General features: G+C 38.0%; 1 protein-coding gene across 1 annotated transcript in view; it reads right to left on the bottom strand.

The window, feature by feature from the left end:
• The window catches only part of fstl4 (follistatin-like 4), a 196,154-nt gene that overhangs the window by 163,925 nt on the left and 16,789 nt on the right, over positions 1-15,440 (bottom strand). Inside the window, exon 3 of the mRNA XM_051878653.1 lies at positions 11,306-11,339. Within this exon, the coding sequence (XP_051734613.1) occupies positions 11,306-11,339 (34 nt within the window). The remainder of the gene's footprint in view (positions 1-11,305; positions 11,340-15,440) is intronic.

Genomic DNA, 15,440 nt, shown 5'->3' with positions numbered 1-15,440 from the left:
ACAGTTAGGGTCTTGGCGATTGATGCCCTTCCATGAACACAATGGCCAACTTATTCTGCCTAATAAAACGCTGGAACTGAATATGCATAATAGTGCAGTCCTAAAGCAGCAAATGAAGACGCTGGTAATTGCCTGTCAAATACAGAAATGAACAAAGTGACACAATGAAAGGCGGGCGGTTCTGTCGCGTGTGCATCTGGGCAGTGCGCTCAGCTGCTTGATTTGCATATCTGTGAGGTGTTAGAAGACAGCCATGAAACCCTGTAATAACACAAATATATGCTGCATGTCTTCAGGAAGATATAATGAGGCTCATGCCATATCGACATATAAGTAACGAGACAATAACTTTATTCCATTATTCTATGTAGTGCATCTCTGACATGCTGTCGTCTTGACTTGTCATTTCTCAGGGTGGATAAACGAACGGAAAGTGTGTTTGAGAAGCTGAATATTGCTTCAGATCAGCCGTTCGCAGCCTCACCATCCATCAGTCGTTATTCATTTGTAATGTTCTCCTCCACTGTAGCTCTCAAATCTCATTTGCACTTCTGCATATTCAGATATAACATCAAGATGTAAAAAAGTTACAGTAAAAGAAGACCCAGACTGTATTAAATTTCAGCGAGGGCAAACATGGAACCATCAAAATTCAAGAGATATTTAGAAAGCAAAGACTTTGTCACGTACTGCTCCGAGACACAGCGGTTGAGGATCCAAACGTAGAATTTATTAAAAGGGTAATCCACAAAACAGACAAAAGGTCATAAACATGGGCAAACAGTCCAAACAGATACCAGGGCAGACAGGAAAACAGGGCAAATCCAGAGAACAGGCAAAGGTTGAAAACCAGGGAAACAACGGCATACTCAGAAACGCAGTGATGACACATACAAGACTTCGCAGAGAATAACAGAATGAACCAGGCTTATATAGGGTGAGCTAAACAGGCTAATGAGACACAGCTGAAAACAATGAGTGCTGATGAGTCTGAGCAAAGGATTATGGGTAATGTAGTCCTTGATGGAGTGACAACAGTCTGAGGTGGAGTGCCCTCTGGTGGCTACCAAGGGCACTCCAGCTGGTGATCATGACACACTTAAAACTATGAACACAAGCCTGTTATTGTTGATGAAATGAAACCCTGTGTTATCTACCAAGTTCACCAGTAATTTTGCTGATGAGATTAACACCACCCTGACCTAACCTAAACCCAACTATTTGGCTTTTCTTTCATCCATCAAACATTAAAAGGACATTCAAAAGTGTAAAAGTATCAACAAATTACTACCAAAGTCCATGAATAACCCCCGATTATTTCTGCAGCAATATTACGAACGTGTTAAAGACCACTGTAGTAATATATGTGTGTATTATGTAACACCTTGCCTGATTCAAAAATGTTCATTAACTGGAACATTGAGTGATAATATTTCAGTGATTTTTGTCATTTTGACAAAAGAGCTTCGCACATTCAAGTTACAACTGACCACAACCGCTCTTATGTTAAAAATGAGGTAGATATCGATTGTTATTTTTTATGAAAGTTTATGGAAGACTGGAAAATACACTGAATAAAAAGTTGTTGCTGCTTGTTCAGTTTATTTAATTAAAATGAGCTAAACACAATTGCTTTTTTATCACAACTTAATTGTATTGTGTTCAGTCTACTTAAAATGTAAAACTGAAGTTTACTAAATCCATTTATGTTGGGACTACATAAATCTATTTTGTTGTTAACTGAAACTGGGAGAGCAAATTTTGAAACAAAGTGTTGTTATATATGTTTTTGAGTAAAGGAACTCATATTTTGCAATCGCCCCTTTCGCGTGTAGTGCCTCCCCAGCTAAAACGTCACAAACACAGCTCTTACAGGTGCTTCTGAAGGCATGTCTCAACAGGTAAAAGCAGCTACTTTAAATAAAAGGTCCAAGATATTAGGAATCCTTTTAGCTGTGTTGCTATTTGTCACGAGTACGTTGGTTATAATACTGGTGTTTGTTGCAACTCTGTTACACTATTGCAGTGCGGTGACCAGTAATTCCTTATTTGTTCAATGCATTTATATGACAAAATGCAGGTTGTTAGTTACACACTGTAACATTAAGAGTTAATTTTGGGACTGCCGCTCCCTATACAAAGAGTACAATAATTGTGAACAGCCATCGGCACCTCCTTCATAAGTCTCTTGTGTGCTTAACACCTGAGCACAAGCTCCACTCTTCACCATAATAGTAACCAAAAGCACAGATGTATCATGCATGAATGAATTAATAAATAAGTAAATAAAAAAAAAAAAACTTTTAATGAAGTTATTATACCTAAAAGATAGCAATGGCTTGGTGTTGCTGCGCTTGGTATTGATAAGATGTCAGACGTGCGCAGGCATTTCACTCCCTCTGTTTACTGAGTCATGTAACCCATCGTGACAGTCTCTGATTAATATTTCCACTGCCCCAGAGATATGCAGATACAGCGTGTCCTCTGCAGGATGACATAGTGCTGCAAAGGACTTCAACAGATGAGAGTCACAGCCATGACTCCTCGAAATAGACCAAATGTGATTAAGATGTTCAGCTTATAATACAGGCATCAGTTAAGAAAATCGACTGTACGTTCTGTATTAAGGGGCCAAGAACTGATATAATCTGTTTCACTTCTTATTATTCCTCTGACTGGGAGGGTAAAATGTGGAGAAGAGTCTCAACTCACAGCATGACAAGATTCAGGTCACTGTCTCCAACCAACAGCTTAAATAATTGCCCAATAAATACCAGAGGTTTTTAAATACCAGATTGCCGTCATTTTTAATTTGATAAAAAGGTAAAATGGTATTTTCTTGCACTGGCAACATACTGTATTTACAATGGGTTTTGCCTGCTAAATGGTCATTTACCAAAAACTGCTCATTATTTCTGAGAGGTAATTTACGACTTAAGATCTTCGGATAAGTGCTGCAGGTTATTACTCTCAATCAAAACTGATTCCAAATAAAGAAAGACCTGTTACTGTGTTATACTGAGTCTAATTACTCAAGAGTTGTTCATTGTGCTAGTCCTCTTGTAATAAAAGGTGTTGAAAATACAATCAACCAACAATATTGTTCATGCATATATATATTACAAACCCGATTCCAAAAAAGTTGGGACACTGTACAAATTGTGAATAAAAAAGGAATGCAATGATGTGGAAGTTTCAAATTTCAATATTTTATTCAGAATACAACATAGATGACATATCAAATGTTTAAACTGAGAAAATGTATCATTTTAAGGGAAAAATAAGTTGATTTTAAATTTCATGGCATCAACACATCTCAAAAAAGTTGGGACAAGACCATGTTTACCACTGTGTGGCATCCCCTCTTCTTTTTATAACAGTCTGCAAACATCTGGGGACTGAGGAGACAAGTTGCTCAAGTTTAGAAATAGGAATGTTGTCCCATTCTTGTCTAATACAGGCTTCTAGTTGCTCAACTGTCTTAGGTCTTCTTTGTCGCATCTTCCTCTTTATGATGCGCCAAATGTTTTCTATGGGTGAAAGATCTGGACTGCAGGCTGGCCATTTCAGTACCCGGATCCTTCTTCTACGCAGCCATGATGTTGTAATTGATGCAGTATGTGGTCTGGCATTGTCATGTTGGAAAATGCAAGGTCTTCCCTGAAAGAGACGACGTCTGGATGGGAGCATATGTTGTTCTAGAACTTGGACATACCTTTCAGCATTAATGGTGCCTTTCCAGATGTGTAAGCTGCCCGTGCCACACGCACTCATGCAACCCCATACCATCAGAGATGGAGGCTTCTGAACTGAGCGCTGATAACAACTTGGGTTGTCCTTGTCCTCTTTAGTCCGGATGACATGGCGTCCCAGTTTTACAAAAAGAACTTCAAATTTTGATTCGTCTGACCACAGAACAGTTTTCCACTTTGCCACAGTCCATTTTAAATGAGCCTTGGCCCAGAGAAAACGCCTGCGCTTCTGGATCATGTTTAGATATGGCTTCTTTTTTGACCTATAGAGTTTTAGCCGGCAACAGCGAATGGCACGGTAGATTGTGTTCACCGACTATGTTTTCTGGAAGTATTCCTGAGCCCATGTTGTGATTTCCATTACAGTAGCATTCCTGTATGTGATGCAGTGCCATCTAAGGGACCGAAGATCACAGGCATCCAGTATGGTTTTCCGGCCTTGACCCTTACGCACAGAGATTGTTCCAGATTCTCTGAATCTTTGGATGATATTATGCACTGTAGATGATGATAACTTCAAACTCTTTGCAATTTTTCTCTGAGAAACTCCTTTCTGATATTGCTCCAGCATTGGGGGAATTGGTGATCCTCTGCCCATCTTGACTTCTGAGAGACACTGCCACTCTGAGAGGCTCTTTTTATACCCAATCATGTTGCCAATTGACCTAATAAGTTGCAAATTGGTCCTCCAGCTGTTCCTAATATGTACATTTAACTTTTCCAGCCTCTTATTGCTACCTGTCCCAACTTTTTTGGAATGTGTAGCTCTCATGAAATCCAAAATGAGCCAATATTTGGCATGACATTTCAAAATGTCTCACTTTCAACATTTGATATGTTATCTATATTCTATTGTGAATAAAATATAAGTTTATGAGATTTGTAAATTATTGCATTCCTTTTTTATTCACAATTCGTACAGTGTCCCAACGTTTTTGGAATCGGGTTTGTATATATAGACTAAAAAAAAAGAAATTCATAGGACCTATAACCACAACTTAAATAAATGCATGGTTGCAAGATAGAAATTCTAATTTATTTATGTAATTAATCCTTTTAAGGGTATTTTAAGGTGAGATATTTACACGTTACTACATGTACTTACTATAGTAATAAGAGTAAATTATGCATAATTTAAAGTAACTGACCCTAAACCAAACCCTAACCCTAACCGTAACTCTATAGTAAGTACATGTAGTTAATTAATATTACTCAGTACTTAGAGTAAGTACAATAAAACTATGACGTATGTAACTACGTCGGATTGCATAATTTATTGCAGAACGATGATGGAGCACAGATCGTTCAGGCGAAATCGGACGTAAACAATGGACAATATATCAATATTTCATGGATTTAATGCTTTTGTGGACAGAAAGTGCTGTTGGATGTTTTTCAATGGATGCTTATCATGGACATTTTGCAACAGATTGGATTCATTTCACGATCGCTATTTCATAACAAAGGTATGGAGCCCGTTTTGATTTTGCGTGTTGTCATTTGCACACCCAACACAAATTAAAATATTACAGTTGTTCGAGCATCTATATCATAAAACAGACACCATAGATTGAAACTAAACCCTTTTAAAAGATGTATAATTTGTTAACATTCTTAGACAGTAGTCTATATAGTAAATGTTTACCATGGTAAACAAAGTGACGTCAAGCCCGACTCTGGACAGTGCGCCTCAAGAGGTTAAAATAAAGTGTAACCCTTTTAAGTTGCAAACATCATTTGAGTTATGTTGTTAGCACTTTATTTTACAGTCCTGTTCTGCATATACTGTACATACTATGCATTTATTATAGTAATTACAATAATCATCTTTGCATCATCTTTGTTTTTGTTTTAGAGTGTGTACACAATGTAGTCTGTGTCTTCAAATATACTACAAATCCTGAAGTGGAACGAGAATGGTTAAAAGATTCTCATCCCTACTCACAAGCTCAACTTCGGCCATCATAATTCAACATTATGATTTGTTTCTGATGGCCTGCTGATTTTGGTTTCTGAATTTTATGGACTGCGAGCCGTGAAGACTTTATTGGACCTAGGAATAATATAATTACACACCTCTGGAGAGTTATTCTGCAGTAATCTGACAGTGACGTATGACTGATACTGCACAGTAATGTCTGTGTGTTGCTCTGAATGTTGAAGAGGTTCAGAGGCTGATTCTGAAATAAAGACAAAGCCTGTGCAGCAGAGGTATTATCTTTAACTAAAGTTAAAATGTTTAATTTATGTTGATGTACAGTACTAAGGTAAATCAGAATAAGTTACTTTGTGTAAAATAAATTTCAAAGTGACGCATATCTGCAGAAAATAGAGATTCTAAGCTTTCAAATGGTATCATATACAGGGTTAGTACAGAAGCACAAAAAGCCATGATTATTATTTTTCTTCTTTGTTGTTTTCTCATGATCTTGACTTAATTTGCTCATGATCTCGACATAAAGATGTACTATACAGTGAAATCAACATTAGTTTTAATAAGCAACAAGTTTAGTATCACACCGAACACTACTGCGGTAATGAAACTGATGAGTCAAGCATCTAGCAGTTAGAACATAACGACAACAGAAAGCCTATTTTTTAAGCAAAATAAATCATTCATTGATTCAAGCATTTAACATTTATAAGTTAATAACTTGTCAGTAACGCACGCAATACTGCACAAATTATAGCGATCATGAAGAAGTAAGGTCTTCACTCTCTCTGTCTCAAACACTTACAATCTGGGCCAATATGAACTGACCCGTCGAGGCATGGACTCCACTAGACCCCTGAAGGTGTGCTGTGGTATCTGCACCAAGATGTTAGCAGCAGATCCTTTAAGTCCTGTAATTTGCTAGGTGGAGCCTCCATGGATCGGACTTGTTTGTTCAGCACATCCCACAGATGCTCGACTGGATTGAGATCTGGGGAATTTGGAGGCCAAGTCAACACCTCAAACTTGTTGTTGTGCTCCTCAAACCATCCCTGAACCATTTCTGCTTTGTGGCAGAGCGTATTATCCTGCTGAAAGAGGCCACAGCCACCAGGGAATACCGTTTCCATGAAAGGGTGTACATGGTCTGCAACAATGCTTAGGTAGGTGGTACGTGTCAAAGTAACACCAACATGGATGGCAGGACCCAAGGTTTCCCAGTAGGAAACCTTCTTCCATTGCTTCGTGGTCCAGTTCTGATGCTCACTGTTGGCTCTTTCGGCGGTGGACAGGGGTCAGCATGGGCACCCTGACTGGTCTGTGTCTATGCAGCTCCATACGCAACAAACTGTGATGCTCTGTGTATTCTGACACCTTTCTATCAGAACCAGCATTAACTTCTGGAGCAATTTGAGCTACAGTAGCTCGTCTGTTGGATCGGACCACACGGGCCAGCCTTCGCTCCCCACGTGCATCAATGAGCCTCGGCCGCCCATGACCCTGTCGCCGGTTCACCACTGTTCCTTCCTTGGAGCACTTTTGATAGATACTGACCACTGCAGACCGGGAACACCCCACAAGAGCTGCAGTTTTGGAGATGCTCTGATCCAGTCGTCTAGCCATCACAATTTGGTCCTTGTCAAACTCGCTCAAATCCTTACGCTTGCCCATTTTTCCTGCTTCTAACACATCAACTTTGAGGACAAAATGTTCACTTGCTGCCTAATATATCCACCCACTAACAGGTGCCGTGATGAAGAGATAATCAGTGTTATTCACTTCACCTGTCAGTGCTCATAATGTTATGTCTGATCAGTGTGTACCACACCCCACCAGTTATATTTATTTCTATACTGCTGCCTGTAACTTAGAGAACAATTTTTGTTGTCGAGATCATGTGAAAATCTTAAGCAGTGATAATGAGAAAATAACTTTTGTTATGTTGAGATCACAAGAAAATTAAGTTGTGATCACAAGAAAACAACTTATGTCGAGATCATGAGAAAACAATAAAGTATAATAATCCATGGCCTCTTAGGGCTTCCGTAGGTAAGCCAGTACTGGGTATATATATATATATATATATATATATATAACCTACAAAAAAGACAAAGACAATTAAGATTAAAGTGAAATCAGAAAATACAAAAATAAAAAAGTCTACTGGTACAAAATAACACTGGTACACAGTTGTTCATGAAAAATGTCCTCAAAACCTCCTTAGATGGTGTGAAGACAAGGTAGTGCTGTAGTCAGCTTCAATCTGCTCTCCACTCAAGACTTTATGGCTACGTATACGCTATAAGGTTTCAGGATCGACAACCGCATTTAAATATGGAAGTGAATCCCTTAAATTATCATTCTGTCTGTGTGAAAGCCGTTTCACCATGTGTTATGTTGTAATGTGGATGTGACTGAAGTGATTGCTTTATTAGTTCAGGGCTGGGGACCAAGACTAACAAGACCATCCCTCCGTTTTTTCACGAACCCTCAATCCATTACGGACCGCCATGACCCAAACGCGTAAGCGAGCCAGGCGAGGTGCTGCGCCTTATCGAATTCCCTTCCAATTAGTGTAGAAACGAAGCAGAGGGCTCCTTAATGGGCTTTGCCTAGTGATATCATGTAATTCGCAGCAGTAACAAACCTCTCCTTGTGATTTCAGGCTAATGAATCCTGGCGGTTCAGCCGCTGATTTGATTGTGCATTGTTTCTGCCACAAAAGGGGTCTTTCTCGCAAGCGTTCTCCTGTCTTTCTTCTTGAGTGACCTTTTCGGCGTGCTGCCTGCAGCACGTTATTTATTTATGATTTGTGTGGAAGCCAAAAGGCTGTCAGCCTGCCCTGTTATCGTTTGGTCATCCACTCAAGTGGCTGGGTGGTTGGGTAGAAGCGTGGCGTTCAGAAACTGGGGCAGTCTGATTAATGTCAGCCTTTGGAAGCGAGATGCACAGACATGACAACAAAGAGGCCTCTCTGGAAGGGAGGGAAACTGAGATAACGCGCGCGATACGCAGACGCGCGCACATGAGAAGGTATTGTGATGCCAGCCGCGGAAAGAAAAATCAAACATGCCATTGCGTGTTTTGTTAAGTTTAGTCCGAAGCCAGTGAATAATTAGTCCCTGAGGGGAAATCAGCACATCATTTGCATATTTCTGACACACTGGAGATGCTGTCTGTCTGTAAACGCAAAGGATGGGAAACTTTTTCTCCGAGTGATTTTTGTGAAGCTTTTGATCTGTCTTACTTTTTATCAGGTGTAAATCCATAAAAGTAAGACTTCCTTTGCTCAAATGCAAATCAACACTAAAACATTCAAAGCAGCTGCGTTTCTCCAAACTAGACACTAAAGGGATAATTTACTCTTAAACAAGAATTCTGGCATTATTTACTCACTTATTTACTCACAAGTTTCATGTTAATGTTGGGTTTGATGAATGCCTGCATAAAAACACCCAACACCCTCATGAATAAGAAGCATATTTTTTAATAATTTAAGTATTTATTACAAAAATAATGTACTTTAAAAGAATATACTTAAGCATGAACAGAATATAATGTTTTTAAACACTTAATTTCATGTTAATTACAGTTAAATAAAAATGTATTATAGTTTGAAAGTATATTAAATGCAACTTTTGACCCACTAAGCAGCACTTAAGTACATCTTTATATGTAATTTCATAACTACTTCTGTTATCTTTGAAATAAGATTAAAGTGTACTGATGAATTTACTGACAAGCATTTCTGATAAACTAAAATATACTTTAATGTAATTTCTATTGAAACTTGTATGTATTTAAATATATTTGTAATGACGACTTTGCACTTTAATTCAATTACTTTATATGCACTGTAAAAAATTATTTTCATGATTTGTTATTTTTTTGTCGAATCAACTTAATTAATAATTAATGTGGTTCAGATAACATAATATTTTGAGTTTCAATCGCCTTCATTGTATTAACTCAAATGTTTAATTTCAATAAACTCAAAATTTTAAGGCAACCAGGTAACGTACTTTAAGTTAGACCTTAAATTCTTTACAATGTGTGCTTTAGTATGTTAGTCACCACATCAAATTAGGTGTACTTCTTTAAAGCATGATAAAAGATTTAAAAAAAAATAATTATTTAAAATGTATTTTAAAGTAATAAAAATATTTGACAATACAAAGTTCTCTTTTTAAAAGTGTACTTAAGTATGTTAAAAAATAAAGTCATGAAAGTGTACACTTAAGTGGCCTTTTATTTCATTAATATATTATCTGCAAGTTTGTTTGTTTAAATATACTTTTAAGATTTAAAGTACACTACAAGTGCACAATCAATACAATTAAGTTTCTTACAAGGGTAGTAACATGTTAGACATGTTAGTTTGCTAGCTAGCTCTCAGACAATCATTTAATTCTAATAAAATGACCACAACGATGTGCAAAGGTTATTTCTGATTTGGCAATGTCAAAGCATGCCCTGCAATCAATACAGAAAACAAATCATCACTGCTATACAGCACTACAACCAGACACACATAAGTGCACACAGCAGCCAATCTAATGCCTATTCAGCACACAGAGAAAAAACAAAACAAAAAAAAACACTTGTATGTGCAAATGTAACTAGCAAAGAGACTCTCACTATACACTTGCATATGCACTGTTAACCAACATGCAGTATATATAATTTGAAGGTTTAAGGTATAATTTTAATTTTAAAGTTTCTCAGTCCATCATAACCACAGGCTCTACTCTTCACCACAGTGGAAACCCCTAACAGAAACCCCTATAAATCTCAACAAAATAGATGATCACATCTGTCCCAATTTTAATCTTGTGCAAAAAAACACAAAATAACACTTCATCTCAACATGTATTCTCCTTATGCAGTCTGACGCAAAGCATGCTGGGAACTAGAACTCTGCTGCACTCATACAGTTAAAGTTCAATTTAATATATTCAGTTATTCACCTCACTTAACTTTTGTCTAATAAGTACAATGAACTTTCAGTAATGTTTGAGTGAAATTAACTAATTTAGTTAATTTCACTGTCCGGTTTTACAACTCCCATATAGTGTATCTCTATATGATCCCTAAAGACCAAAGTTTGCTTTGGTTTTCCCAAACTCCAACACTCACAGTTGGGTGTTGCTTTCAAGAAGAACTCAAAAATGACGGACAATGCCATAAATCAACAAAGCCGAAGGTGAATTCAAATAAAACACCCCAGACTCTAAAGGTTCAGTGTGGTTCTATATAGATCCCTGGGGTTCTTGGCTCAATTTTATGCCAAATAAGGAGAAATGTCTTAAATGATTGCATACTTTCATGTTTAACATGTTATTTTTTTATTTATTTTTATTTTTTTGTATAAAGTATGTTTATGAGCTGTTTAATTCATAAAAATGCAATTAAAAGTAACAAATTAAATGTAAACAAAATTAATGAATTAAAACTAAATCCATAAATCCCATAATGGGAATCTCTAACAAGTTCTATACTGTATATATATATATAGCGTCTGACAGAACCCTTTAAGGTTCTATATAGAACCGTTTCTTCTGTAAGTTAATGCACAAACTCAATGTAATCAAGGTTTAAAAATATGTAAGTTTGGACTTACTTAGCTTGACTTTATTTTCAACTCCTCCATATTTCTGTAAAAGAAAAGGGGGGAAATTAATATGCAATCCATAACTGTGTGGCAGAACTATTTCATTGGAAAGTAGTAAAGCTAAAAATGTTACATATAGTAAAACAGAAAATGTAAACCATTGTATTATAAACCAAATTTAAGACCACTTTACAAGTGCATGTTTTATTGACACATTACAGAAAGAAACACACATGTGACATCAGTTGATCAGTTCAGTTTAATTTACAAATTTGAAAAATTATTCAACATAAACATCCTCATTTCTGAGTCTCAGTGGAGTGTGTCCTTCTCCCATTAAGGATGCCAAAAAGTGACTGTGAACAGCAAATACTCTTACTCTGAATTTATAGCCTACAAGTAAGAATACAACAAACACCCTGTGAAAACAACTCTGAACAGAACAAGTAGTCTGATAAGGTTGATGATATGGGATTCAGTAATGTGTAATGTCATTAAAATCACGCACATAAACACAACGTCAAAGCAAACATAAAGTCTGTAAGTAACATTACATTGTACTGATCAAAACTCTTATGCACACAGGGTTACTAAATGATTGGAGAAGACCATCATACATCACCAGACAGAAGTCTGTAATTTTACTGGAAGATCCAGTTATGACATTTTGATTAAAAATAAAAGGTAAAAAAAAAAAAGAAAAAAGAAAATAATTCACAATAAGATTAACAACATGCAATTAGAAAATGACGTCAGTTCATTTCATTTTGACTTTAAAGCTCATCATTCTGCATCTAAGATCCACATGAGCACTTTTGTGCAACAAACCCACTGCAAGCTCACGTTCAGATCCACCTCCATCCAATCAGCAACTGATTGACAGAGTCTTTTTTTTTTTCAATAAACCATTATACTCTGATATACGTCACAATAAAGAAAAGATCTGTCGCTACTTCAGTTTCACGTTACTTAAAGTCGTGGGCGATCCTCGCTTCACTGAACAATTAATAAGAGTTAGAGAAGAGCTATTGTGCTATTGTACTAAGCCATTTTACTTCACAGTTTTAAATATACTCTACTCAACAGATAGACAGACAATTACTCATAGGGAACATTTAAACATCTTGGAGAGAGTATTACTGAGTGGACTGTCGTAGACAGAACGTGACACACTGTTTAAAAATGTATGTGTGCAACGTGAGCAACTATTCCAATCCTGATTGGCACTATGTTGTCCCGTGACGGCGTACTGCGAAAGCTATAAAGGATACCCGGAACAAAGCAGCATTAGCTTCTGTTTCTTCAGCAAGTGCTCTGTGTATATAGTCTGTCCATAATATATATATATATATATATATATATATATATATATATTATGGTGAATAAGCAGTTCAGTTTGTGTGTGCCTCCCTGCCCTCACTACATTATGGGTGGGGACACACAATCTGTGAGTGAGCTGCCTGGGGCGGAGCATGCACAGTCAGCTCTAGGAGTCAGCTCTACTCCCAGTAACCCGTTCTGGGGTGCGTTTCCCATACAACGACAGAACTCGTTACTTCACTACCACAGTATGATGCATCGTTGAGCAAATCAGCTAGCTAGTCACGACTGTTTCCCGAAACCGTATTGTCACAAACCTGTCGTTCAGCCATGTTGGTGAATGGCGTCATGCAGGTGGTGGAGTAATAACTTCTTTAAATGAATCCGTTTGAGATTGAATTAATGCTAGATGTTCGCTATAAATTACGGAAATGGCATCTAAGGACTAATTCTCATCTTTCTCAGTTATTTTGCTTTATTTCCAGATTCAATCATAGGCTCGTTCTTACGTACTAGAGCACGTACACACATGTGCACTCTTCAAAAACGGTGCTTCAAATCTCTTGACAAACTAAAATATTTAAATGACATTTGTATATATTCGAAATAAAAGATATGCATTGTCCTTCAAGTCAGCTTGCTTATTTTGCTCAAGATAATGATTTATTAAGTCCACATGTCCTAAAAACAAGAAACTCTTCTTCTAACTACAGCTCAAGAGCTGTCGTTCCAACTACTCAAGTTTGCGATGCAGTTTGCGAATGCTCGTTTGAACTATGGTTTCGGGAAACACCAATCATTGAACTATGTTAGTAACATTTGGGAAACGCACCCCTGGCCGGCCCGAATGTGGTTCACAGACAGCTCTCCTTGGGAGATTTCCATCAGGAAGGACCTTCTGTGACAAGATGGCACAATTTATCACTGGAAATGTGGAAACTGTGGGTTTGGCCCCTGAGGGGGATCAACTCTTAAACTCTGGTATTTCAACAGAGGTTGTTGAGACCATCCTAAACTCTAGAGGTCCCTCCACGAGGAAACTTTACACCTTAAAGTGGAGAGTCTTCACTTTATGGAACACCAGTTGGACTTCAATGCTGGAGTTCCTTCAGGATCATTTTTCTCCCGGTCTAGCCCCCTCCATGTTTAAGGTCTACTTGGCAGCCATAGCTGCTTACCACGCACCATTAGGCGGTGGCTCTTTGGGGAGACACCATTAAGTAACTTGTTTCCTTCATGGCACTTGAAGGAGGTTGAGGCCTGCTGTTCATGCGAGAGTTCCAGCCTGGGATCTGGGCATGGTTCTAGAGGGGCTGTCCCTGGCACGCGTCGAGCCCTTGGACTGCAGGTAGGGTCAAAGCAATTTTGCACCCTAGACCAGGCTACATGCCTAAAGTACCATAGCACACTCAACCATCTTGCTGGCCTTTCATCCTCTTACTTTCATGTTGGCAGACCAAGAGAAGCTTAACTTTCTTTTTCCAGTTAGGGCCCATGAGACTTACGTCCACTGGACTGCTCACTGATGTAAATCTAACCAGCTGCTGGTAGGCTTCGGTTCACCCAGGTGGGGTTCCCCAGCTTCCAAGCAGAACATTAGAAAATGTATTGTTGAGGCTATCTCTACAGCTTATAAGGCACATGACCTTCCTTTGCCTCTGGTTGTGAGAGCCCACTCTACCAGGAGTATGGCGGCTTTGAAAGTTTTATTGTCAGGAGTTTTCCTCCAAGAAGTGTGTGATGCTGCGGGCTGGTCTTCCCGCACACATTTGTCAGGTTTTACAGCCTGGACCTGGACTATACACTAGTCTCAAGTACTCTCGTCCTAAGTTGTGCCCAGAAAGTTTCACACAAGGACAGGCATTTGTCAGTATGCAGTGGATATTTTGTTCCCCATAGCATCGTCATCAGATGCAGCGTGGAGTTCCTTCAAAAGGGAACGTCTCGGGTTACGACTGTAATCATGGTTTCCTGAGAATGCTGCGTCACCTTGCCATACATCCTGCATGCCTGTGAGCGGCTTGCTTCAGCCAATCAGAAGCTAATGTTGCTTTATTCAATCAGGATTGGAATAGTTGCACACATGCTTCAGACACAGTCATGCTGAGGGGTTCCCTATAGCACTGTCATCAGATGCAGCGAGACGTTCCCTTCTCAGGGAACCATGCTTACAGTCATAACCAAAGACATTTCCCTGAACTTTAACTGAACAACTTAAATCTCAATCTGTTCCTCACATCAAGCTACTGAATGACTTTGAATGACTTGGAATATAGAACAAACTATATTGTACTGAAAAACTAAACTGAGATCGAGAAGTATTTATATGAAATGCCTGCAAGAAATATTCAGATGTTCATTGAACAAAAGTTTGTCAAAGTTACAATCTTTGGCTTTCATTAATAGTTTACACCATGAAAAGACATCTGTTTTTTTCCCTGTGGTGCTGTATGAATTAATCTGATTGAGAAAATTAACTGAAAATGATTTTTTGATAATCTGTTGGACCCTTTATTGTTTCATCCCAAAATGGTGAAGAATGTGATAACACTGAAAGCTTTTAGTTATCACTCAGCCAATTTCCTCCAGAGGACAAGTGTTTAGTTTTCAATCGAACACATACACCATTCCACTCAAACAGTGACAATACAGTGAAGAACGTAATAAAACTTCTGATGTTGATAAATGAGGACATATCGATGAGTCCGAGACATGGTTTCTGACATAATTCATAATTCATAATTCAATAAAAAGGAATTGAAAAAAAATTGCACAAATAGCAGTACAGTGAGGATTCAGACAGCTGACAGCTAATTCAGTGTCT

Source organism: Ctenopharyngodon idella, chromosome 21 (assembly GCF_019924925.1).
Source record: "Ctenopharyngodon idella isolate HZGC_01 chromosome 21, HZGC01, whole genome shotgun sequence".
In the NCBI taxonomy this organism is placed as follows: Eukaryota; Metazoa; Chordata; class Actinopteri; order Cypriniformes; family Xenocyprididae; genus Ctenopharyngodon; species Ctenopharyngodon idella.
The sequence above is the reverse complement of the archived record's forward strand: the minus strand, read 5'-3'. Positions and strand labels throughout refer to the sequence as shown.